This window comes from Serpula lacrymans (genome assembly GCF_000218685.1).
Source record: "Serpula lacrymans var. lacrymans S7.9 unplaced genomic scaffold SERLAscaffold_6, whole genome shotgun sequence".
Classification (NCBI taxonomy): Eukaryota; Fungi; Basidiomycota; class Agaricomycetes; order Boletales; family Serpulaceae; genus Serpula; species Serpula lacrymans.
In genome coordinates, this window is record NW_006763295.1 from 343,447 (window position 1) to 366,892 (window position 23,446).

At 46.8% G+C, this 23,446-nt stretch overlaps 4 protein-coding genes across 4 annotated transcripts; 2 read left to right on the plus strand and 2 right to left on the minus strand.

Annotated features, from left to right (window-relative positions):
• Nucleotides 1-10: 10 nt before the first annotated feature.
• On the minus strand, nucleotides 11-756 carry SERLADRAFT_465021 (uncharacterized protein; the record flags this gene model as incomplete). The annotated part of the gene is made up of 2 exons (XM_007317266.1): nucleotides 11-459; nucleotides 517-756. Coding segments are annotated over 2 exons (510 nt in total), but the record flags the coding sequence as incomplete, so codon positions are not given.
• A 599-nt stretch (nucleotides 757-1,355) lies between these two features.
• Nucleotides 1,356-3,472, plus strand: SERLADRAFT_448206 (uncharacterized protein; the record flags this gene model as incomplete). The annotated part of the gene is made up of 4 exons (XM_007317267.1): nucleotides 1,356-1,395; nucleotides 1,864-2,788; nucleotides 2,848-2,951; nucleotides 3,078-3,472. The coding sequence occupies 4 exons, from the start codon at nucleotides 1,356-1,358 to the stop codon at nucleotides 3,188-3,190; spliced, it is 1,182 nt and encodes a 393-aa protein (XP_007317329.1).
• A 152-nt stretch (nucleotides 3,473-3,624) lies between these two features.
• Nucleotides 3,625-6,855, plus strand: SERLADRAFT_436965 (uncharacterized protein; the record flags this gene model as incomplete). Its single annotated transcript, XM_007317268.1, has 7 exons — nucleotides 3,625-4,275; nucleotides 4,396-4,739; nucleotides 4,817-5,081; nucleotides 5,397-5,692; nucleotides 5,835-6,500; nucleotides 6,572-6,725; nucleotides 6,781-6,855. 7 exons carry the CDS (start codon nucleotides 3,625-3,627, stop codon nucleotides 6,853-6,855), a joined length of 2,451 nt encoding a protein of 816 aa, XP_007317330.1.
• Nucleotides 6,856-21,553: 14,698 nt separating this feature from the next.
• Nucleotides 21,554-21,850, minus strand: SERLADRAFT_340131 (uncharacterized protein; the record flags this gene model as incomplete). Its single annotated transcript, XM_007317269.1, has 1 exon — nucleotides 21,554-21,850. A coding segment is annotated over one exon (297 nt), but the record flags the coding sequence as incomplete, so codon positions are not given.
• Between the last annotated feature and the right edge of the window lie 1,596 nt (nucleotides 21,851-23,446).

Sequence of the window (23,446 nt, forward strand, 5' to 3'; positions counted from 1 at the left end):
TCCCTTCACATTCCCTGAAACTGTACCCCTGTTAGCCTCCAAACTCGACTCTACTTCAGCTACCGCTCCGTTCAGAGCATCAAGCGCTTCTCTAGTGCGTCGCTGTTCTTCTTCTAGAGTGGTTATTGTACCCTGGAACTCTGCAGCAGATGCATGAAGCGCAGACAGTGTGCGTAAGCGAGTGAGGATGTGTGGGATATGTGGAAGTGATGGAGCCAGCCGTGTAAGAAGTGGCAGAAGGTTATCGTGCGCCCCAACTACTGCTGCCGTTCCTGTCCCATTTGAACTGGCACGTTTTTGAGCTTGCGCGGATGAAGCAGAAGAAACACGCTCAAGGTCAGAGAGAAGGAGTTTGAGACGACGAGAAATGGAGTCGATATGTCGCGGTTGGGTAAGAAGTGTAAGTTGAGTGTTGATTCGGGTCAGGAGCGGGAGAAGCGCGGGAGGCAAAGGTGCCGTCTGGTATCAAATTGTTCTGGTTAGCTTCTGTGAATATCTGCATAGTGGGCGGCTTACTTCGTCTAGCGTCGTACTTGAGGACCCAACAAGCCTCTCAAGTTCTCCGACCCGTTTATCCATCTCGACCACACCACGGACATCCAGCTTCCCTTGCTTTTCTTTTTCTTTCTTGTCTTTGCCACCCTGGTCTTCATCATCACTCTCTACTTTCTCCTCTGTATCGTCGACCAAGACACCGACTAATCTTCCTCTCCCTTCTCTTCCTCTTCTGACTGCCTCGATCCTTGCCTTTACGTCCACCAGCCCGCGAATCATCTCTCCCGGATCGACGTCTTGGCTTTTGAACTTTGGGTTTGACGGGTCCGCAAGTTCGGTCTCAAGCGCAGTGAGTTCGGATTGGAGAAGACGGAGACGCGAGGCAAGGGGAAGACGGGACGGGTGCGGACGTGAGCGAGAGGGAGACGGTGTGCGCGAAGAAGAAGGCGACGTGGAAGGAGTGCGTGAACGGGGATACGAGAAGTACGTCTTATGGCGATCTGCCTTGGATGTTAGCAACCGTGTTCGATGGGATGATGATCATACCGTCATCTCCTTTCACTGAAATTTATATAACGCACGTTTTCGGTCTGCTTTTCTGAACTTTTGCCTGGCTTCCTCTGTGTTCATGTTGGGACTATTGTCTATCTCTTCTCGTCCAGGTGCACCGGCTCCATCAGCTCCTCGACCACGAATGCGCGATACGCCAGTGGGCTCGTCGTCGCTCGAATCTCCCTTTCGGATCGATGGTCTGATTAGTTTGATAGCAAATCGAAGAAAATGGGGCTCACATTTAGCTGTGATGTAGGGAATACGTCTTCTGTCTCGTAGACATCAGGTGCAGTATCCTGAGCGCAAGAATGAACAAAGAGTCTGAATACGAAAATGCTAAATATACACGTACGATATCAGGGAGATTGGCGTATTTATTTGTGCTCATGTCGTTTTGTGCTGCTCTAAAATAAACAACGAATTTTTTACCTCGGTGTACTGAAGAGCCTAAGTTGAAGATATGATGGACTCGGCAGTTTTGAAACTGCTCAGAGATTGGCGTGAGAAGTGAGTGAAGTAGCTTGCAAAAAAAAAAGATCAAAAAGAAGCGTCACCTGAGCGATTCGAACACTCGCGGGCAAAGCCCAACCGCTTGAACTGCTCAGAAATAGCAGGCGATCCCGTTAACCACTCCGGCAAAGTGACTACGGAAAACATTCACTACCTGTGTCCTATAGTGAGTAAATGACCTATCCTTTCTTCAACTTGAAGTCGCGTCATAATTTTGTCCGTTTGCGCTGATGCAACGGCGAGCTCGAGCACTCGGTCATCATGTTGTCCGGCGCCGACGCCAATTCAAACACACTATCAGTTCAGCAAGACCTTTCACAGTCCTCGCATTCGAAAGTTCTGCAGATGATACCTGCGCTGCTGTCGTCACCTCCTCACGCCAGATCCTCTCGAACATCGTCGTAAAGCAACATGTCCTGCATGAACACTTTGGTGGCATCCATCCCTCAGTAGCTATCGAGGCTCACCAGCGAAACATGCCGGGCGCCGTCCGACGGGCTCTAGAGGAAGCCAAGATCACAGTTGGCGATGTCGATGGAGTAGCTTTCACGCGTGGGCCTGGTATCGGCGGGTGTCTCAGCGTAGGCTCGAATGCGGCAAAGTCGCTCGCCGCTGCGCTCAACAAGCCTCTAGTTGGCGTTCATCACATGCAAGCTCATGCACTGACGCCGTTGTTAACAGCCCCACTCAATGAGCTCCCCACTTTCCCGTTCCTCACTCTCCTGATTTCAGGCGGGCACACGTTGTTGCTCCTCGCGTCATCGCTCACAGAGTTCCGTATACTGGCGACTACGGCTGATGAGAGCGTGGGTCGGGCGTTTGACAAAGTCGCGAGGATGCTTGAATTGGACTGGGGGAAACGCGGCCTTGGAGCAGCCCTGGAAGATTTTTGTCGGACTGGTGGCGACTTTGACGAGGGACAACTTGGACGAGGCCTGGACGATGCTGTTCCTCAGCTTCCTCTTCCCATGCCTGGACAGCTCGGGTTTTCATTTTCGTGTTTACACTCTTCTGTGGAACGGGCGCTTGCTTCTCATCCATCTTCCATCAACTCGTCATCTGTTCCGCACGCTTATAAACTTGCTCTGGCTCGCGCTTTTCAATCCGCTGCTGCACGTCAGCTTACGTCGAAGCTAACTCTAGGCCTTCAATGGTGTGAACGAAGAGATATTACAGTGAGAGACATAGTAGTTAGTGGTGGAGTCGCGTCGAACGCGTTTCTGCGGGACAGGTGAGTGTTGTACCCAGATTGCAAGTATAAATGAAAGTTGTATAACACGGTGCACGCAGATTACGCGTGGCTTTGGACGAGTACGCTACTAGCAGTGTTACTTCAGGGAGTGATAAATACGAACCAATTCAACTGCTATTTCCCCCTGTTGAGCTCTGTACAGGTGAGACCTGATTTTATGTCGTAGTGTGCACTTTTCGCTGCTAGAATCCGCATATCGCATATCGTACTGTCCCTTCGGCATCACCTTGTTCGTTTGTAACGGCGTACTTACCCTAAACCTTTATAGATAATGCTGCGATGATCGCATGGGCTTCTATGCACCGTTTCCTGGAAGGCGATCACGATCCATATACAATCGAGTTGCGCTCAAAGTGGAGCGTCGAGGATATCCGTGCATGATTCAGGGGATAACTACTTGACAACTTACTGCACAACTTCTGTAGTCATTTTAGTGGTATTAAAAGAGTCTCGCTGAATATGCGAGATATATTCGATGGTTTGCTATGTGCATATCACTGCGACTGAAAACTGTCAGCCGAGTCCTGTGAGACTAATATAAAGTGGAATCTCGTTGGCGTCGCGATAAGATAAGTTGCAAGACACAGGCACGTGCTGGTTGCGTGCGAGTCTAGGCTCTGACGTTAGACAACGATCACACGCAAGAGTGAAGAGAACGAGTTGAGAAAAAAGAGATTGGCTTGAAACGGCTTGATAAAATTACAACAACCGGTAGCTATGAAGAGAACACATATATCATGGGATCGTTGAGGAAGCCTAAGATAAATCATAAGAAAAGCACCTTGATAGCAACGTTGGAGCACTGGTGATCCAGAATGCTGCTCAGTCGTGCTCGTAGATCGTATGAACACAGCGAGTCATCGACACCACAGAGCGGGAGCAGCACGGGCACGAGTCTGGATGAGGGCGAGATATCAGGCGTTGACGTCGAGCACGGGCAGAAGAAAGAGGGAAAAGCAGGAGACCGCCATCGACGGTCGGCGTCTTCGAGTGATGCTACTCCGCGGCCAGCTGCTGTGATCCCTCGTGTCCTTTTTGGTACCACCGCCGGCGCACAGCAAGAGCATCCTGCTCACCGACAGAGCTTGGATACATACAACGACGACGACCTCTTGAGTGTCGCCGGACTTGACTTGAGAGTCGCAGCTGGAGGTCACAATCCGAACAAGAACATCTTTACTTCCGATTCTTTCTTTTCATTTGCTCGCCCACGTTTTTCCAGCCATCAGGACAGCATCCAGCAGATACAAAACACCCATCATACTGCTTCCAGACGACTCGCAGGCTTTCTGTCGTCCTCACCATCTCGCTCACCCCAAAGATCCCATTCGCATTCACGCTCAGATACCAATTCGAAGGGTGGCTTGGCTGTTCCATCGGCCGAGTCCAGGGAACACACGAACGTGATGGCTTCGTCTGTCAGTTCTGCGAACACCCTCAGTAAAGGTCACACCTCCCCATCCAAGGTGCGCTCAAAAGCCTATCTACTTATCCTTTCACTTCTTCTATTCTGATCGCTATTTTTACTCTGCATATAACACCACACACTTGTTATGTTATAAACATATCTTCTGTCTCTCTCCTAGGCCTCTGCGCGCACATACGACTCTAAACTTGTTTCTCGTGAGATGCACAGATTAGGCACACTCTCGCCCGCCCATTCGCACTCGCATACGCTTGCCTCGTCGCTCACCGCGAACCCTTCGTCCTCTACACTCGCGTTAGCGCCCTCTTCGGCGTCAATAGCTACATCTGGGACATATGTTGGCGGATCTAGTTCTGTCCTTGGTGTCCCAAGCGGGGCCATCTCAGTTAACTCTGGTCATGTCATCGCTTTAGGTATGGGAGGACTGGACAGGGATAATCCATGGGGAACATTGCATGTGCATGTTCTTCCCCTTTTCAACGAGGAACCACTAAGGGTGCCAATGTGAGTGTTATTCTTTTTCATCAACATTACGACATCAGTATCCACACATATGATTTCACTTATCCCCCGAACCACAGAGAAGACCTCAATACTCTTGTCAAAAAACATATACAGGCCGTCCTCTCTGCATCTCCATCAAAGGCGCTCTCAACTCTCGAGAACGACGCATTGGAGCTTGTGGGTGCGGGTATGATCACCCTTAACGCTAAACTAGTTGGTTTCGGAGAAGCCAAGTTCTCGAGTGACTCAAAACTCCCTAATGTGGATGAAGACTTGCTACTTCCCCGTCTCGTCGAGATATGGTCGTTCTTCTGGGACCAGATATTACCATATGTTGAAGGGGTGAGTGTTCTGTCGCCCGTTCGGCTTTTGTGGTTGGGTTATACTGTGATGGTATATCGAGCATATTCGATGTGCGCGGGACTTGACGTGTATATGCGCTCGCAGATACTGCACATACAACTGGCCTATCTAATCTCATCATGATTGGGCCATCAGTCCAGTTGGACTAAATCCTTGTCATATTTCATAACCCCACAGACGAACTCCAAGTTCAAATATACGTACTACATGTACATCTCCAACGCATATTCAGACATATTTTACTTTACCCGCATATATTCACGCATATATTCACTAACCTACCCAAATGCATAGGTTCTCCTACCACTTCAAACAGATCCCCTACTTTCCTCACTCTACCGAAACCCAAAACAACACCGAACGTCCTCTCCCACGCGGCAGGGTGCCAAACCATCCTCCTTCTCTCCTTCTTATGGCTCTCCATCTTCCATGAGTTACGGCTCACCTGGGTCTACGACCTCGTCTTATGCCACCTCAACTACAACGATCGACGTACGGTCCATCGCTCTTCGTGCGTTTCGCGATAAAGTCGTTCTTCCTCTGCATGCTTCTCTCCTTGCACGGCTCTCACCACCTCTCGTTAGAGAGACGTTGGCGAGGCTAGGTGGGGGCCGAGTTCCGCGAGTGATGCAAATGTGAGTATCGTTTAAACAACGATTATTCGTTCGCCCTTCTGTCATATCTGAGGGCTATATTGGTGTAAGGATACACAACTGACGGTCTCCATAATAGGCTTCTTGTCCTGACATCGCAAAAATCTCACCGAGTCAACCCGCACCCGCATACACACACTCATCCAGCATCATTATCTCCTTCTAACCCCTACCTACACCGCCCCACTAACCACACCCACTCGCAAGCAGACGCACAGCCGACAACCGGTTCTCTCCTCCGTGCTCTCTCCTCTGCTCTTCAGTCCCAAGCCCAGCACCACCAAGCGCATAACAGAACCTCAACGCATTCGCCGAACTCGCCACGCTCTTTGTACACACACACCTCACCACATTCATATGGGAGGACACAGGTGCCGGGGGCGCATGCGAGTATATTTGGATCTAGTATAAGTCTTGGGGTGGGTGGGATGATTGGACGCGCACCGAGCTTTTTGTCGGGCGGGACACCACGTGATAGGAGGGGTAGGGTCGCTGGGAAAGGAAAGGGAAGTACGGCGAGTTTGGGTGGGCGTGTAGACGAGGACGGTGGGGAGTTGGGGACGGCGGTGGCGACGAAGCGGAGGTTTGGACGTGTTGGATCGTATGAGCTCGATGGCAGAGATGTGGACTTGGAAGGTGATGAGTATGATGGAGGGGAGACACCCAGAGTTGGGGTTGGTGCCGAACGGTTACGAGAACGAGAGAAGGAAAGAGAAAGAGGGAGAGTGGTGCTTGAATCGTTGAGGTTCGTTACTTTTTGATATTCAATTTATTCTCTCCAATTTTGTTGGCTCATCATTTGTTGCTCTTTTGAAGGAGTCCAGCTGCTTTTCATAACGACGACGATGCCGCTGGGTATCATCGTGCAAGTGTAGGTGGGTGGGGGCTTGGAGCTGGGAGTGAAGAGCACGTGGGTGGGGAAGAGGAGGAGGACGATGAGGACGAACAGATGGACTGGGATCAAGCACAGGTAATGGCTGGTTTTCTTTCTTCTTTTCCACTTCTGAAGACATTTCTCACTATAGGCGGTCGTTGAGCGGATGGTAGGTATGAAACCGATGGAGTCACCAACAGAGACAACGCGCAGGAGGGGTACGTGATGATACCAGCTTTCGTGCTTGCACGCTCTCGGTTATTGGCGACTCGGAGAGTCTTCCAGACACACGTAAAAAATCAGTATCTTATGTACTAATAGTTTGGCTATGCATATGAGGGTGTACAAACGGTGTTACAAGGTTAAATTCATGCACATATCTCGATACATAAGAACAAGTTCGATAACTACATTCCGAAAAACCTGCAGCCATGACCTGGATCATCTATGTCCTTCCGTTAGAGTAACACATGCCGTTCCACTATTGCTCGTCACCCCGTTTCTCGTACAGGGGAGGATCCTACCTGCCTTTCAGCCGCGGGCCGTCCTTCTCCTCGTGATAGAACCGATAGGAGTATCGTGTTTGAATATTCACGTGCGTCACTTTCATGAAGGTTGAACAGAATGCGGGATGCGAGTATACTATGTAGGACGAGTTGAAATCTGCAAGGAACTTAGAGATGAGATGATTTGACTGTTGGCAGCAGAGACGAGCGTACGTTGCAAGGGATTCGTTGTATTGAGCCTGATGATGAAGGCCAGATCAAAAGGTTCATTCTCAAACCGAAAGACGACAATAGGCAGGAAAATTCACTCACAGGGAAAGCGAAATAAAGGATAATGTTGGCCAAAGTGATCACTAAAAGTTACTGCTATAAAGCGGACTGCGGACAATTTGGCGGAAAAAAATAAACGCACAGATGATGGAACTGATATATAACAAGCCATCACGATAAAGTGTTCGTATCAAATTACTCCTTGAGGAGTAGTAGTGGCCGTATCTTCTAATAAGAGTCAAACACAAGGAGACTAGGTATGACATATAAATCCAGGGCAATTATCCAAATTTTGAAAACGTACCGATTTCAAAGACGACCAAAAACACGTAGTAGAACACGAACGATTCAGGGCTGCAAAAGAGGCAGGGTCCTGAGTTTGCTTGTGATTGAGGAAAAGTCAGCTGCGAGAACGCGATAAAAATTAATGTCTTACAACAAGCAGTCTTTATGTTCACTTTAAGTGGCAGTATTATAGCACCTACGACTATGACCTAGGGAATTCCTACTTGATGAGTTTACAAGCGGTCTACTTGATCAGGGACGCGTACAAGGGAAAAAGGAAGCAACTGTAGCAAGAATCTCTTACTACCCTTCCAAAATGCGTACATTCGCATGACCAAAAGACCTGAAATACTAACAGTTAGTATGGATCTGACAAGAATAAGTCGGCGGTACCTTCTGTAGATAGAGTGATAATAAAGATTCCAACTTTCAAGTTGCCGTCACTGATATGCGAAAATATTTATTTTGAACATCAAAAGACCTACCGGCCACCACGTATGACAACGTTAAGCACTAAGTAATATCGTTATAAATATCCAGGTGAATGAGATAAGAGGGGATGGTCAAGCTAACATTGTCCGGCACAGTTTGGAAAGCACCTGACTCGCCAAATTGAATGAGAGCAGAATGATACCAACATGATTCCCACTCACTATACCCAACCATGGTCACACACACTAGTGTCAGATAGCGCGAGATCGTGAACATGAAACGGGTAAGTCCCCATTTCTTACCCCAGACCCAGAGCACCTGTGATTCTCCAACTTTAATGAGGGCAAAGCTGAAAGAAACAAAGTAGCAAACCTCGGTTTCGAGTGTGATGCCATAATCAAACAACTAATTGTCAGTGTGAGTATGTCAGTTGTAGTCATCGGCTGCATATTCTTACCCATAGTGCCAATGCTGCGACTGTTCAAAAATATAACTTGAATGTTAGTAACATTTCCTGAACGGACGTGCGAAGTTCTTACTATTGAAGTACTGCAAGGCATGAGATGGCAAGTAGGATAAAATTGATAACTAATGGCGTACAGACCTTGGACGTCTGCAAACCAGAGCGGAAATAAACGGAAAGTGACTCAGACATTTTAGCCCGCAATTTGAGTATGTATGCAGTTGTTCTTGTATGCTCGTTGGGGTGATAGCCAGACTGAGTCGCCGACAGGGTCATATATATAGACGGTGAACATTATATACAGCGATACATACATGCATAGGCTGCTATCACGATATCACCTGCCAGTCTGTGACCACGACCATCATTATTGTACAGCACATACGATCATTGCACGATGATATACCAGGTTTCGTCCTCCCCTGACCGCCTGTGCATTAATAAAGTGAAGTGAGCGTCAATCAAGAATCCTCTGTATTTGATATCGCTACCCTGCACACAGCAGATAAGTGTCATATCTGGGACGACAGGGGATTAAGGTGCGGGGAATCTGTGGAGGTTCACTATCAGCAAGTGGACAGAATATAGCAAGATATAACAACATACGGAAAGTCGGTACCTAGATGATGATGATGATGATGATGGTATGATGCTTGCCTCACCACCGTTGAGATCGAAGTCACGGCTGGGAAAGTGCCTGGATAATTTCAATAATGGGTCTAAGAATCGGCGTGTCATGTAACGACAGATCCTTGAGCACATCATCGGGGAGAAAACGCTGATGGGGTCCAGCTCGTCGGCAACTTGGGATTTCGAGAGGAAAGATCCTGTTTACATCTTCACCGTGAGCCCGGCACAACATTCAAGCATGTCAAATTTTGGCACAAGGCACGAGTTTAAGGAACAAAATAGTCTTTGAGCTTTAGCGCCCAGTGTGGCCTCTCGAGTCAGGCGATACAATAGTTTCTGTTCATTCTTTACACTTAGAAAGACCCTTGAAAAGAATCTTAGAAAGTCTACCTTGCTAAAGCATCGTCCTATTTTTTCCTACACCGCAAAAAACATTGTGTAGGAGTATAGTTAGTCTGCATAGGTCAACATTTCGGTCGTTAGGTAGTCATGTGCACACATCACGTGATGACTCAAATAAACGCGTCGCGTCCACATCTTACTCGTGTGAGCTCAGTGGGAGCTTCAAAGTTTATTTTCTCATCAAACGAAGGCCTGAAGCTTGTTCGTCAAGTTCTACGAGAATGCATGTCCCATGACAACAATGAACTTCAGCTCGAAGCAATATGCCGCTTACTTGACAATCAAGATGTCCTCTTAATCACTGCCACAGGCTCTGGCAAAACTAGGGTGTAGCACGGGTATGGGTCACACCGCGGGTTTAGGGGGGACGGGTACGGCGGGCACGGGTACAGTGTTCAAAATCTATACCCTCAGCAACACCGTACCCGTTTGTGCGGTATACAGGTTTGATACGGGTGGCTGTGATATTCGGATTCTGCCTGCCTCTTGCTTCTGTCTTGTACCAATCGACGCTCAAAAATGGGAACACTGACATCAATTTTCATCTAAAAGAAGAGTTTCCTTGCTGCTCTTTTACGGTAAAAGGAAGCATCAAGACAATGTTGATGAAAACCTTGGCATAAGGTGCGTATAAATGCTGGACTGAAGTTGAAATTTAACACGCATTCCACATGTTGACAGTTTCAACCAGTACTGGTGCTGGTGATGGCTCTTCAACCAAGTCCCATCCAACATCTGAGTCCTCTAGTCTTCATTCAAGAGTACCACAGGTTCAAGATGTAGATGATTTTGGGGATATCTCACTAGGTGTTGCAGTGTCCTTGGATGAGCTTCAAGAATATCCACGCCAGCCTGTTGAAAAGACGAAGGACCTGCTAAAGTGGTGGGTGAATAATCAACACTCTTATCCGAACTTGCATAGGATGGCACTCAACTACCTTAGCATTCCTGGTAAGCCCCAAGTACATGATATACTTGTTCATGCTGAGCAACATTCTAGCAACCTCAACTGCTGTAGAGCGGATTTTCTCCCAAGGCCAGCAGCTGCTTCACTTTACTCGTAATCGCTTATCTCCTTCCTCAACTCGAGCCTTTCTCTGTCTGGGCTCATGGCTCCGATGTGAGCTCATTTCAAGTGCAGATCTTGTGAAAATCATTAAACAGTTAGGAAAGTGTAAGCTAGATACAACAGAGGCTATTGATGTACAGTAGATACTCTCAAATTTGTATTGCTTCAGCTCATTTCAACGTTTTTTGGTTCCTCAACCCGCGGGTATTTGCACTACTGTGGATACCCTAGTATACCGCGGGTCCTAACAGTATTACCGTACCCATACCCTTGAAGGGTGTGGTGTTGGCGGGTACAGGTACGGTGTTGATTTTCTGACGTACGGGTACACCCGTGCTACACCCTAGGCAAAACCGATACCTTTATAGGAAGTTGCCAAGTGTCCAATGAAGGGCAGAAATAGCTGTGAAAAGAGTTGTGTTACGATCTCTATTGGACATTTAAGGACTACTCATTTCTCTTTACTCATCGGTTATACCATCGGACCGATGACTCATCTCCTTCATGTACACTTCCGTTCCTCTTGCATTCGCAGTACCTATTATAGTACTTAGTCCTCAACAGACGGACCTGCCCTAGATAGGACCTAACTCCTATCACTGATTTCTTTTCATTATAAATACCATGTAACAGCAGTAGTATTCTCTAATACAATTCTACGCAGTTTACGCTTACAAAGCTAGACTCCTAAGATCAGACTTCTACTCAGAAGAAGACCAACTCCCGTTGGAAGACCTCTATTCAGAACTGCGTTCTCGAACTTGTCTTCAGATAAGTCTCCCTTGAAACCTCAACAAACCCTCAGACTTTGTTAAGCACTTTGTGCGTAACAAGTTGCCAATTTGTCTTCAGTGGTTCCACACGGTGCGTATGTCCCTTCTAGTGGACTTGGGCTGCCTCACTAACATACACGGGTGGCTCATATTTAACATGTAAGTCCTTACTTTGCTCGAACACCAAGGCCAAAAAACTTACATTTCTCTTTCGTTTTGGAGAGGAAGCTTGAGGTTGGGGGTTACTTGATGAACCAGAAAAGGAGTTGGTACACTGTTGAAGTGTGCGAGGTGTATTAAGAGAACTGTTAAATAGCATAGCAGTAGAATATTACTGTAATATACAAATGTTGAACTAATTCTACAGTCATGCAAAGGGGTGCAAACCTGTAAGCTGGCTGACACTATGACATGCTGATGTTTGGCAGTCACCTCGGAAGTGTAAAGCCAACATGATGGAATGAAATGTTGACCTACAGTATTAGTGGTACCATTGAAAGCAGACCATTGTTGAGAAGGAACATGTAACAACCAAGAGTTAGTTACTCTGGCGCACACAGGAACACACTATAAAGGTAGTGGAAGATGGGGAGTGGGTACCCCTTGGGCTGCAGTGAGTTAGTTGGTATACAACAGGAGGACTCGCTGAGGAGTCTCCTGGATCTATTGGGGTATATATACTACTACAGGTTTGTTTGTACATGTGTACTATACAGTTGATGAAGGCAGTGGCTGATGATGTCATAGGGCCTAGCCCGTATGGCCAGCTCCACTGCGTGAGAGAGTTAAGTCTAAAAGTAAAAGAAAGGCATCGCGGCGCGAGAAAGGGAAATGCCGCGTGGCACTTAAAGTATAAAGTTAAAGTGGAGAATAAAAAGGAAAGGAGATGTCCGGAAATTGTGTTATCGTAACACTACCCCCCTTCTAAGGCTCGACTTCCAGGCTCGACCAAATTCCGGAGGTAGTGGTAAAATTTTCGGGCATAGGTTGAAAGAGGGAATTAAAAAGGTTTGAATCCATGCCTCTAAGCTTTCTGGGAGCTGAGGGATTCCTAGAATAAAATTCGCAAACAGCGTCGCGGGAGTTTTCCAGATGGGATTCTGGTTCCCACGTTCTGTCCTCGTCTCCATAGCCCTTCCATAGGACCAGGAACTCTAATTTTCCACGCTTCAAGCGTGCATCTACCACCCGTTCGACTTCGAACTCTTCTTCACCTTCCTGGGTGACTACTACCGGACCGGGCCGGTCTACGCGCTGTCCCGGCAGCGGTCCTTTGTAGGGTTTCACACGGCTAATGTTAACCGTGGGTACCACCCTCATTCGTTTTGGGAGTTCCAGCTCCACCGCATTAGGTTTGACTTCCTTAATCCGGTAAGGGCCAATCCACTTTTCGGTCAGTTTTCTAGACTGCCGGTCTTTTAATTTCAAGTGGTCGGTGTCTAACCAGACCAGGTCGCCGACCTTGTAATCAGGGGCCTTAGAGCGTCTACGCTCTGCCCTGTCTTTCATCTGCTCCGCAGTTTTAAATAGCGCTTTGCGCGTTTCGTCCAAGACAGACTTCATGTCTTTTGCCATGTTCCCAGCAGCCTCGTTTTTGCTTTTGCCAGGTTCTACACCCATTCTGGGGAGGTACAATCTAGTAACCTCGAATGGTGCCTTTCCTGTAGCCGACGACTGTTTAATATTATATGAGAAGTGGGCTATCTTTAGCCACTTGGCCCAATCCGTCTGTCTGTCATTAATAAATATACGGAGATACTGCTTTAACTCCTGGTTAAGTCTCTCCGTTTGTCCATCGGTTTGCGGATGGAACACCGTGGATAATTTAGGTTTGATGCCCAGCATCCGGCATAATTCTTTCGTAAATTCGCTAGCGAATTGCGGTCCTCTATCGGAGATTACCGTTTCTGGTAACCCATGGATTGACCATACGAAATCCTTAAATAGGTCTGCCGTACCGGCGGCGGTGATGGTTTTGTTGGTGGGTATGAATACCACTTCTTTGGAGAAGCGGTCCACTACCACCATTACTGAATCGTACCCGTTTGACTCAGGCAGATCCGTCGTGAAGTCCACCGATATATCCTGCCAGGGGCCAGCTGGTATCGGGTTCGGCATGAGTTTACCCGCCGGCGGTTGATGGGAATTCTTGGCCATGGCGCATCTCAGACAGGATTTTACGTATTCCTGTATGTTTTTGACCATGCCCGGCCACATGTAGTTTCTGGAGATCAACTCCATTGTTCGTTGCCATCCAGGGTGCCCAGCCACTGGAGTGTCATGATGTCTATCCATTGCCTTGATCCTTGCGGACTCAGGCACATAGATTTTGTTTTTGAAATGAAAGAGCCCGTCTTTCCATGAATAGTTTTCATTGCCGTCAAGGCGCGCCTTTTCCTCTGGGGAGATGTCTTTCCTGAAGTTTTCCAGGAGAGCGGAATCTTGCCCGATTCTAACATTGGCAACCCTTGATTGATCTATCAGGGTGACACCTTTGTTGTCATCTTCAATGCCGTTGGCATGATCCTCTCTTCTAGATAAAGCATCCGCTTTCCCCATTGAGCTTCCCGGCTTATGAATTAATTGATAATTGAACCTTGACAAGTACACCGCGTAGCGGGCTTGTCTCCGGTTCAGGTCTCGGGCCGTCATGAAGTACTCTAGGTTCTTATGATCGGTCCAAATTTCGAATTGGTGCCTAGCACCTTCTAAGTAGTGCCGCCAGTGCTCTAAAGCTCTAATGATGGCCAGCATCTCCTTGTCGTATATTTGATAGTTGCGCTCTGTAGGCGACAAACTATGCGATAAATAGGCACAAGGCCTCCAAAGATCATCAGGGCATTTGATTGATAGAACAGCCCCAGTGGCGAAGTCAGAAGAGTCGGTTTCTAGCCGGAACTCTTTGTCTAATTCAGGGAATGCCAATATGGGTGCTGTTGTAAATGCCTGTTTAAGTTTATTAAAAGCTTCCTGTTCTTTGGCGCCCCACTGCCAAACAAGGTCCTTTTTGGTGAGATCGTTCAACGGTCTCGTGATTTTTGCAAAGTTTTCAATAAACCTTCGGTAGAAATTGCCTAAGCCTAGGAAAGCCCTAACCCCTTTGACGCGAGTAGGTTCTGGCCATTCCAAAATAGCTTGAACTTTCTCAGGGTTCATCCTGATTCCGTTCTGGCCTATGATCATACCGAGGAAGTCTACTTCCTTCACTTTAAAATTACATTTTTCGGGTTTGACGAATAGGTCCCGTTCCTGTAAGCGTCGAAGGACTTCTTGCACGATTTTGTCATGCTCAGCCTCATCGTCCGACTTTGTAAATATTAATAAATCGTCAATGTAAATGACGACACAGTTTTCCATATCCGCAAAGATCTCGTTCATCATGCTCTGGAAGGTTGCCGGTGAATTGGTCAACCCAAAGAACATAACAAGGGGTTCGAAAGATCCTCGGTGGCACGTGAATGTGGCCTTCCAAGCATCTTCCTCTTTGATTCGTACGTTATTGTACCCCCATCTGAGATCCATTTTAGTCAGAATCTTGGCGCCAGCCAATTTGTCTACTAGCTGACTAATTAAAGGCAACGGATACGCGTTTTTAACTGTGTGCTCATTCATGTAACGATAGTCCATAATCATGCGCTTCTTACCATCCTTTTTAGGAATGAAGAACACCGGGGACGTCATAGGACTTTTGGAAGGTCTGATGTAACCCTTCCTAAGTTGTTCGTCTATGAAACTAGATACCTCGTCTCTTTCGGGAGCAGAGAGCGGTATCATATGTCCCTTCCTTGGTTTGAAGGTGTCTTTCAAATCTATAGCATGGTCCCAAGGCTTAGCCTCTGGGAAGCGCTCTGATTTGTGTTTTGAAAAGACTTTCCAGAAGTCGTGGTACTCGGGAGGTACCAGCCTCTTAATCTCTTCCTCAGGTTTTACCTCATCATCGTCATCGTCGATCTTTTCTAGAGATCTGAGCTCGTAAACGTGACTAGCGTTTAACTTTTCGAGATGCTCATTGTGATGGACATGATTTGGTTTACCCAAGTTTACACATTCCTGGGGACAACGTGACAATGTGACAACCCCTGTCTGCCAGTTGATCTCAGGATTGTGTTTAAATAGCCAGGTCCAGCCTAAGATTAAATTAATCTTCCCTAGTTGGGTAGCCTCGGCAGTGACTCGTTCTCTGTGTCCTTGGTATTCGACCACAAAAGAACATTTGTGTGTAATACAGCCACCTGCGTTAAGCGTACCGTCAACGTTATAGACGGGAATAGATGTTTCTAATTTTACAAGGGGGAGTCCAATTTGCTCCGCCCAGACCTGATCTATGAAGATCCCGTTAGCGCCTGAATCAAGCAGTGCGCTCGTTGAGTGTACTTTGCCCCTGGCAAGGTTTTCCACGCCAACGTCTAAACGGATCTCCTTTTGGAATAAATACGTGCGCATCAACACACGCCTTGGGATTTCGGGAAAGGGTGGCTCCGAAGAAGAAGAAGAAGAAGAAGAAGAAGGAATCTTGAATGACACATGTTTTTCTATTTTTGTTTTACCAGAATCAAGCACCCTAGTGTTTGTCTCGCCGGGGCCACACTCCAAGGGAGACGCTGGTGCAGCGGTAGTATCATAAATATTGCAGTCACATTTCTTTATACAAGTACATACTTCTGATAACAATTTTAAAAACTTATTTACAAATTGGGGAGCCATCCCCGTCATTCCGTTATTGCTCGTGCAACACCCCGGAGCAGGGGCCACTTTGTTGTGGTTTACTTCATTTTTGCCAGGAGCTAAGGTACCCAAGTGACCTAAGCCCCAAATTCTTTTCCCTGAGCCTTCATTTCGTTGACCTGTTGGTCATAGAAGAAGGCCCGGATTTCGTCGTAAGAACGACCGGCCAAAGAGTTGAGCCGATCGTCCGGCTTCTCGATTTCTAGTTGGCGCGCCTGGCGCCCTTGATTATTTTTTTGTTGGGCAGCCTGCACCCCGTTTCTACAGTCTCGGGACATGTGTCCCTCTTGGCCGCAGTTGTAACAGTTGCCCTTGAATCTGCGCATTTGTCCGCCTTGGACCGCGCCAATATCCATAGGAGCACCCTGTCCTGGCTGCAGCCCGAACGGCTTGAACCCGTGAGAGTGATTATGATGTTGGTTTGATGACCCAGGGCGCCTCTGGGATGTGGTGGTTTGTTTGGTGGACCCGCCACCTTGGTGCATAGCGTAGAGCTCCATGGCCCTACCGACTCGTCGGACTTCCTCTGCTGCCAGAGCCAGGTCGTCACTTCTTGTATCTTGCAGGTAGATCTGCTCTGCAATGCGAGGGTTCACATTGCGTTCCAGCAGTTCTACTGCGTGTTCGTTACCTAACCCTCCTTGGATGGAGAGGGCCAGGAACCGGGTGACATAATCATCCGTCCTCATGTTTCCTTGTTTGAAGGAACAGATTTGCTGACGCGCCCAGTCTCGCTCAGCTTGCGGTTTGAAATATTTTTCGATCTCTTTCTTGAGATCGTCCCAGGTAGGCCACACACCCGCGGTGTAGCATTCCTAGAGTCTTACTTGGGCGTATCGACCCGCCACAGGTCCTTTTAGGCGAGATAGCACCGCAGTGGCTACCTCAAAATCGTCGGCGAAAGCGTCCCAGTTTGCCTTGACCCAAATCTGGAGCTTGATCCACCATTCGGCAAATCGCGCTCGGTCTCCTTCGAAGGCGCCAGGGTCAGCGACGACTTCAACTTTCTTGTTAAACTTTTTCTCTACCGAGGGGGTTGCTACAGGGGGGTTGGCCTGTATCTCGGCGAGCTGCGAGGTCAATTCCGCTATCTGCACACGCATTGCGTGCAGTAGCGCATTCATATCTTGCGACAACATGTCGACTTGTTCTCTTTGGGTAACGTAAAAATAGGTAACTGGGGGTCCCCGCTTGCTATCTGCGGATCAACCTCTTCCCAGCTGAGTATCGGATCTCAATCTCCGACTACCCACACTATAGTATTTGAAAAAGTATATAAAAATGTAAACGTAATAAACCCTGGTCCGAACGGTTGTCAGGGGGTGGTCCGCTTGTTAAGCTGTCAACCCTTCTCCAGACTGGCGGAGGCAAGTGCCCGGCCTGGTCAGAGGTATTCGAAAGTGAAAGTTTGTATTTTAAATCTAATCAACAGTGGTTCCACACCGACTGCTGAGCTAAGGTACTCCCCTTAACGCTGGGGGCCGCGTATCAAAGGTTTTGGGTTCTTCTCCCAAAGCACTACAAGGCCGTCGCTAGGAGCGCACCTATCTGCTATGTGGGATATTCCTAACCGCTAACCAATCTCCTTCACCCTGGAGTCCGGGTGCCCAAATGATGGGACTTCTGCACACACGTGCGAGAGAGTAGAAAGAGCGAGTCCTAATGTAACAACCAAGAGTTAGTTACTCTGGCGCACACAGGAACACACTATAAAGGTAGTGGAAGATGGGGAGTGGGTACCCCTTGGGCTGCAGTGAGTTAGTTGGTATACAACAGGAGGACTCGCTGAGGAGTCTCCTGGATCTATTGGGGTATATATACTACTACAGGTTTGTTTGTACATGTGTACTATACAGTTGATGAAGGCAGTGGCTGATGATGTCATAGGGCCTAGCCCGTATGGCCAGCTCCACTGCGTGAGAGAGTTAAGTCTAAAAGTAAAAGAAAGGCATCGCGGCGCGAGAAAGGGAAATGCCGCGTGGCACTTAAAGTATAAAGTTAAAGCGGAGAATAAAAAGGAAAGGAGATGTCCGGAAATTGTGTTATCGTAACAGAACAACTATCTTCCTTTGAATCTTTTGGACTGCCTATGGGAGACTAATAATTTGTGCAGCGGTTTGGCTTCAGCTACCAGTGATGCACTTGCATGCAATCCTGTTTCTCCTGCTATGAGTATGTCTGAACTGAGATCCTACCAGGAATTTGGAGATGCTCCAATGCTGCCGAGATTTGAAATAGACTATGTTGGATAAAGCTCAGGCTCCTCCACAGCCACACTATTTCAAGAGAGGAAGATATTTACTTTTATTGTGATAAGACACACACAAGATAAATGTGATAAGATAAGATAAAATAAAATTTTGAAGTCAGCCAACTTTGATCCTTGCTCTCTCTCTACAGTGGCTGCAAATAAACATTTGTAAACGAATGCTTGCCACAGTGACAGTGACAAGCATTATTGTCAGACATAAAAAAAAATTAATATTTTTCGAATTACAGTATAATTACTATAGGCTCGTAGCCAATGGGTCCTGACACAAAAGTCAGAACTGGCTGGTACACGTGGACCTCATTTTTGCAGGACATGTGACATCCCACCAATTGTGAGTTGGGACTTAGCTGAATCTTGGTGAAGCTGGTTAGTCAGCAAGCAGAACCTAATAATCACAACAAAAGTAGTATATGTTACAGTTGTAGTAATAAAACTAAGTGAAACTACAATGGATGTTAGTTTAAGGTGATCTCTAATAAATGTAATGTAACATACCTCAGCCGCTGCCCAAGAGGCTATAGAAACGACTGAGGTATTTCTATACTAAACCCCCTACTACTTATAGTCGGAGGTGCTACTCGCTTCAGTATAATGACTCCTAGGAGTACAATTGTGCTCCTAGGAGAACAATGGTGACTCCATGGAGTGGTGGCTATGCTCCATGGAGAACAATGGCTGCTTTGGCAGAGACCGGGTTTATCCGGTTTTGTCACTCCCACTCAAGTGCAACCGTAGTCCCATAGCTTTAGAGAATTTCCAGTGTTTTTTGTGAGTGAGGGGTTTAGTGAGAATGTCGGCAACCATATCTCCTGTAGGAACATATCTGATTACTGCCTCTCCCTTTGATACTAAGTCATCTCGGATAAAATGATATTTCTGTTGAATGTGTTTTGTGTGAGCACGAAACTGTGGATCTCGTGTAAAAATGATAGCTGCTTGATTGTCACAGTGCAATATTGTAGGTCCATTTTGAGCATGTCCGATTTCTTCAAAAAATGTCCAAAGCCATGCAAGGTGTTGTCCAGCATTGCTCGATCCAATGTACTCTGACTCCGTGGAGGATAAAGCTACCATGCTTTGTCTTTTGCTTGTCCAGGAGATTGCTCCTCGGATGGTGATAAAAACAAAGCCTGATGTTGATCGAGACGTGTCTGGGTCTCCAGACCAATCTACATCTGAATATCTATAGAAATCCATGTCCATGAAGACATCTGTGCCGTCATATTGTAGTCCCATGTCCCTGGTTGCTTTCAGATATCAGAGAACACATTTTGCAGCTTCCCAGTGATGGCTCCTTGGAGCTGAGCTATGTCTGCTTAGTATTCCAACAACATAGGCAATGTCTGGGCGGGTTCCGAGCATGGCATACATGAAATTGAGAGGTATGACACTTAACGCCCTTCAATATGCATCTCGTGTTGCACAATATCTTCCCCTGGAGTATTTGCAAGGAGTTTTGATCCATGGGCCATTGGTGTCTATACTGGTTTGCAGTTCTTCATTCCAGTACGCTCCAGGACTGTGTCAATGTATTGGCGTTGCAATAGGGATATTGTTTTGTTTGAACGATCACGTTGGATTTCTATTCTGAGGATGTATTTTGCTTCTCCAAGGTCCCGCATTTTGAATATGGATTCAAGTTTGGCTTTTGTGATATCCATGAATTTTCTGGATGAAGCTCCTAGGGGGAGGTCATCTACATAGACAACAACAAAGTATATTTGTTTGTTGTCCCGGAATACATAGAGACATGTTTCTGCATTTAGTCTTGTGAAACCGAGCTCCTGGAGCTTGCAATCAAAGGTTTTGTTCCATGTATGACCAGCTTGTTTTAATCCGTAGATGGATTTCTCCAACCTCCAGCAGTATCCAGGTTGGATAGGAATACCCCCTGGAGGAAGCATGTGTACAGTTCTTCTTCAAGTTCTAGGTCATACTTTGCTGCCAGGACTAGAGTTATTCGGATCGACTCTAAGTTTGCAACCGGAGCAAAAATCTCCTGGTAATCAATCCCCTCCCTTTGAGTAAAACCTCGTGCAGCAATCCTGAGTTTGTATCTCTCAATGTTTCCGTTTTGATCAAACTTGATCCGGAACACAGGTTTTGATGTGATGGGTTTCACTCCCTTTGGAAGTGGAACAGTGTCATATACTGCATTAGTATTGAGACTTAGGAGCTCCTCCTCCAAGGCAGACTTCCATAATTCTCTATCCGGACGTGATGAGGCTTTCTTTAGTGTCCTTGGAAGGTCTGTGTTAGATGGACCGGTATTTGCTATTCCAGCAAAGAATGTCTCCTCTGTATTAGATGTTTCTTCATGAACCTCAGGAGTGTTAGGTTTCTCCATGGAGTTGTCATGCTGCTCTTTTCGAGACTGTTCCTCATCTAGAGTCCTTTGATAATCTCGATTTTTGTCTGCAGGACGGGTCTGGCGACTGCTTCTGCGTACTCCTAGGACTTCAGCAGGCATGACTACTCTTTAAGGAACTTGTGCAGGTACTCCAGGGAGTAGACACATTTGTGTGTGTGTTGCCCTACTCACTCCTGAAGGTGTTAAATCACTCCTCGAAGGCATTGGATGACTCCTCAGAGGTGTTGTATGCCTTCCAGAAGCTGATCCAATGGACAGGCTGTCTAGCTGTATTCGGACTTTTTCCACATCAGCTGGCTGTATGTTGAGGGGCTGTCCTCCCACTGACTGTGACTCTACTTTGGGTTTCCATTCTGAAGATGGCCAGTGTTCAGGTCTTGGTTGTAGAAACTGTTGTGGAGGGTGTCTTAGCTGATCAGGTGCTCCCACTGCTCTCGGAACGTCTCCACGGAGGTATTGCTCCACTGTTCTTGGAACATCTCCATGCTGATATGGTTCCATTGCTTGTGGAACATCTCCTTGGAGATGTGGTTCCATTTGCAATTCATTTGGATCTCGGATCCGAGGGTCAGCATCATCCTCCTCCAATGTATTTTGGTCTGGATGGTGAGCATTCTCTGCAATGAGTCCCTCCCACTGATCTGTGCTAGTGTCTGTGTTCCAGGGAGCAGTGTTGTCCTTTGGTACCTTTCCGGATTCATTGAATATGACATGCCAACTGGAAAACACAGTTTGTTTTTCAGTGTCTAGGAGTTTGTAGGCTTGCTTTCCATGTGTGTAGCCAATCATTATGGCTTTGCTCCCCTTGGAGTAAAACTTCCCTTGCCTTTTGCCTTTCAGAATCAAGGCATATGCTTGGCATCCAAAAGGGCAAAACAAAGTTGGATCAACTCTCCTTTTAAACAGTATTTCATATGGGGTCTTTCCATGGAGTCCTGATGCTGGGCTGCGTGCTGTGATATATGCAGCTGTTTGCATGGCATCTACCCAAAATAACTTTGGGAGCTTGGAATCATAGAGCATAGTGGTTGCTAATGTAGCCAATGTCTGATTCATGTGTTCTGCAATGCCATTTTGTTCCGGAGTATCTGCAGCTGTAGTTTCTTGGATGACACCATCTCCTCGGAGTTGATTTTTGAATGCATTGCCAGTATATTCTCCTCCCCCATTGCTCCGGAGGAATTCTGTGTATAGTGGAGTGAAGTTTTCTTCTCCCAAATGAGTCCGGAAGAATGTTTGGACATCTTCTTTCCATTGTTTGTATCATTCCAGTGCTTCACTTTTATGTTTTAGGAAATATATCCATGGAAATTTGGAGAAATCATCTACAATGATAATCCAGTACCGAAAACCCTCCCTGGAAGTTGGTTTGATTGGTCCTCCAATATCTGTGTGCACAATTTGTATGGGGCGCTTGGCCCGGTTTCCTCCAGTGGACTTGAAAGGTAATTTCTTCATCTTTCCTAAAGCACAAGGTTCACAAAAGTCTGGGGTTCCGGTAAGGGTGTCTATGTTCTGGAGCTGTCCTTTTGTAACCATTTGTTGCAAGTGGTCCGTTCCAATGTGTCCCATTCTCCTGTGCAATAAATTTACATCTACTGCTGCAAAAGCTGACTCCAGGTTGATTTCAGGTTTTGCTTGGATGTGATAAAGTCCTCGCTTGTGTAAGGCAGTGAGGATAAGTTCCTCCTTTTTCCAAACTTCACAAGTGTTTGACCCTGCTGGAAAAAGTGCTGATAACCCCATTTTGGACAATTTGTGGACAGAGACGAGTGCTAAAGTGAAGTTTGGCACAAGTAAGACATTTGACAGTGCAATATTGTAGTCCTTTTTGCCAACAGTTGCTTGTAGGATTACTGTTCCAATGCCAATGGCATTTACAGAGGATTCATCCCCAAAACTGATTGTCCTCGGAGGATGCAGAACATGGTATGTTCCTGGCTCAAACCAGGAGCGGTGAGGGACCATGTGGGATGTTGCTCCGAAGTCAATAATAATTGTTGTTTGGTCTTATCGGGTTCCGACACAAGGTAAGCTTGAATGCGTTTAGCAAGGGGCTTGGAAATATGTACATGATCCAATGCAATATGACTCTGTTCCTCCTCAGAGTCAGATCCAGATGATTGCTCCGCTGTATTTGCCTTTTCCTTCTCTTTTCCTTTATCCTTGTGTCTTTCCTTTCCCTTCTTCCTTTGACTTTTTCCAGCTGACTGAAGTGTTTGACACTCCGAGGTGTTGTGTGATTTGGCTTTGTGGAAGTCACACCACTTCTCCTCGGATTTGAGTGCTGATTTGGAACCTCCAGGGGCCTTCCCTGACTGTCATGCAACTTCTGCAGTGATCCGGATCTCAACTGCATCAAAGGTAAGTTTATTTTCTTCAATCGTGTTGATTACTGATGACTGAAATATTTGCCATTCAGGAATGCATGGGAGAGATTGGAGAAGAGCAAAGGCCATGAGTTTGGTATCAACTCCTAGTTGTAAGGACCATTTTACTATTTTCTTATCTTCTCTATGTCTTGGCTCTCGAACACTTTTCCCATTACACCTCTGGCTCTAGGGCTAGAGGTATCATTTGCTATCTTACTTCTCATAGCCCTCACAGGCTTTCTTAACC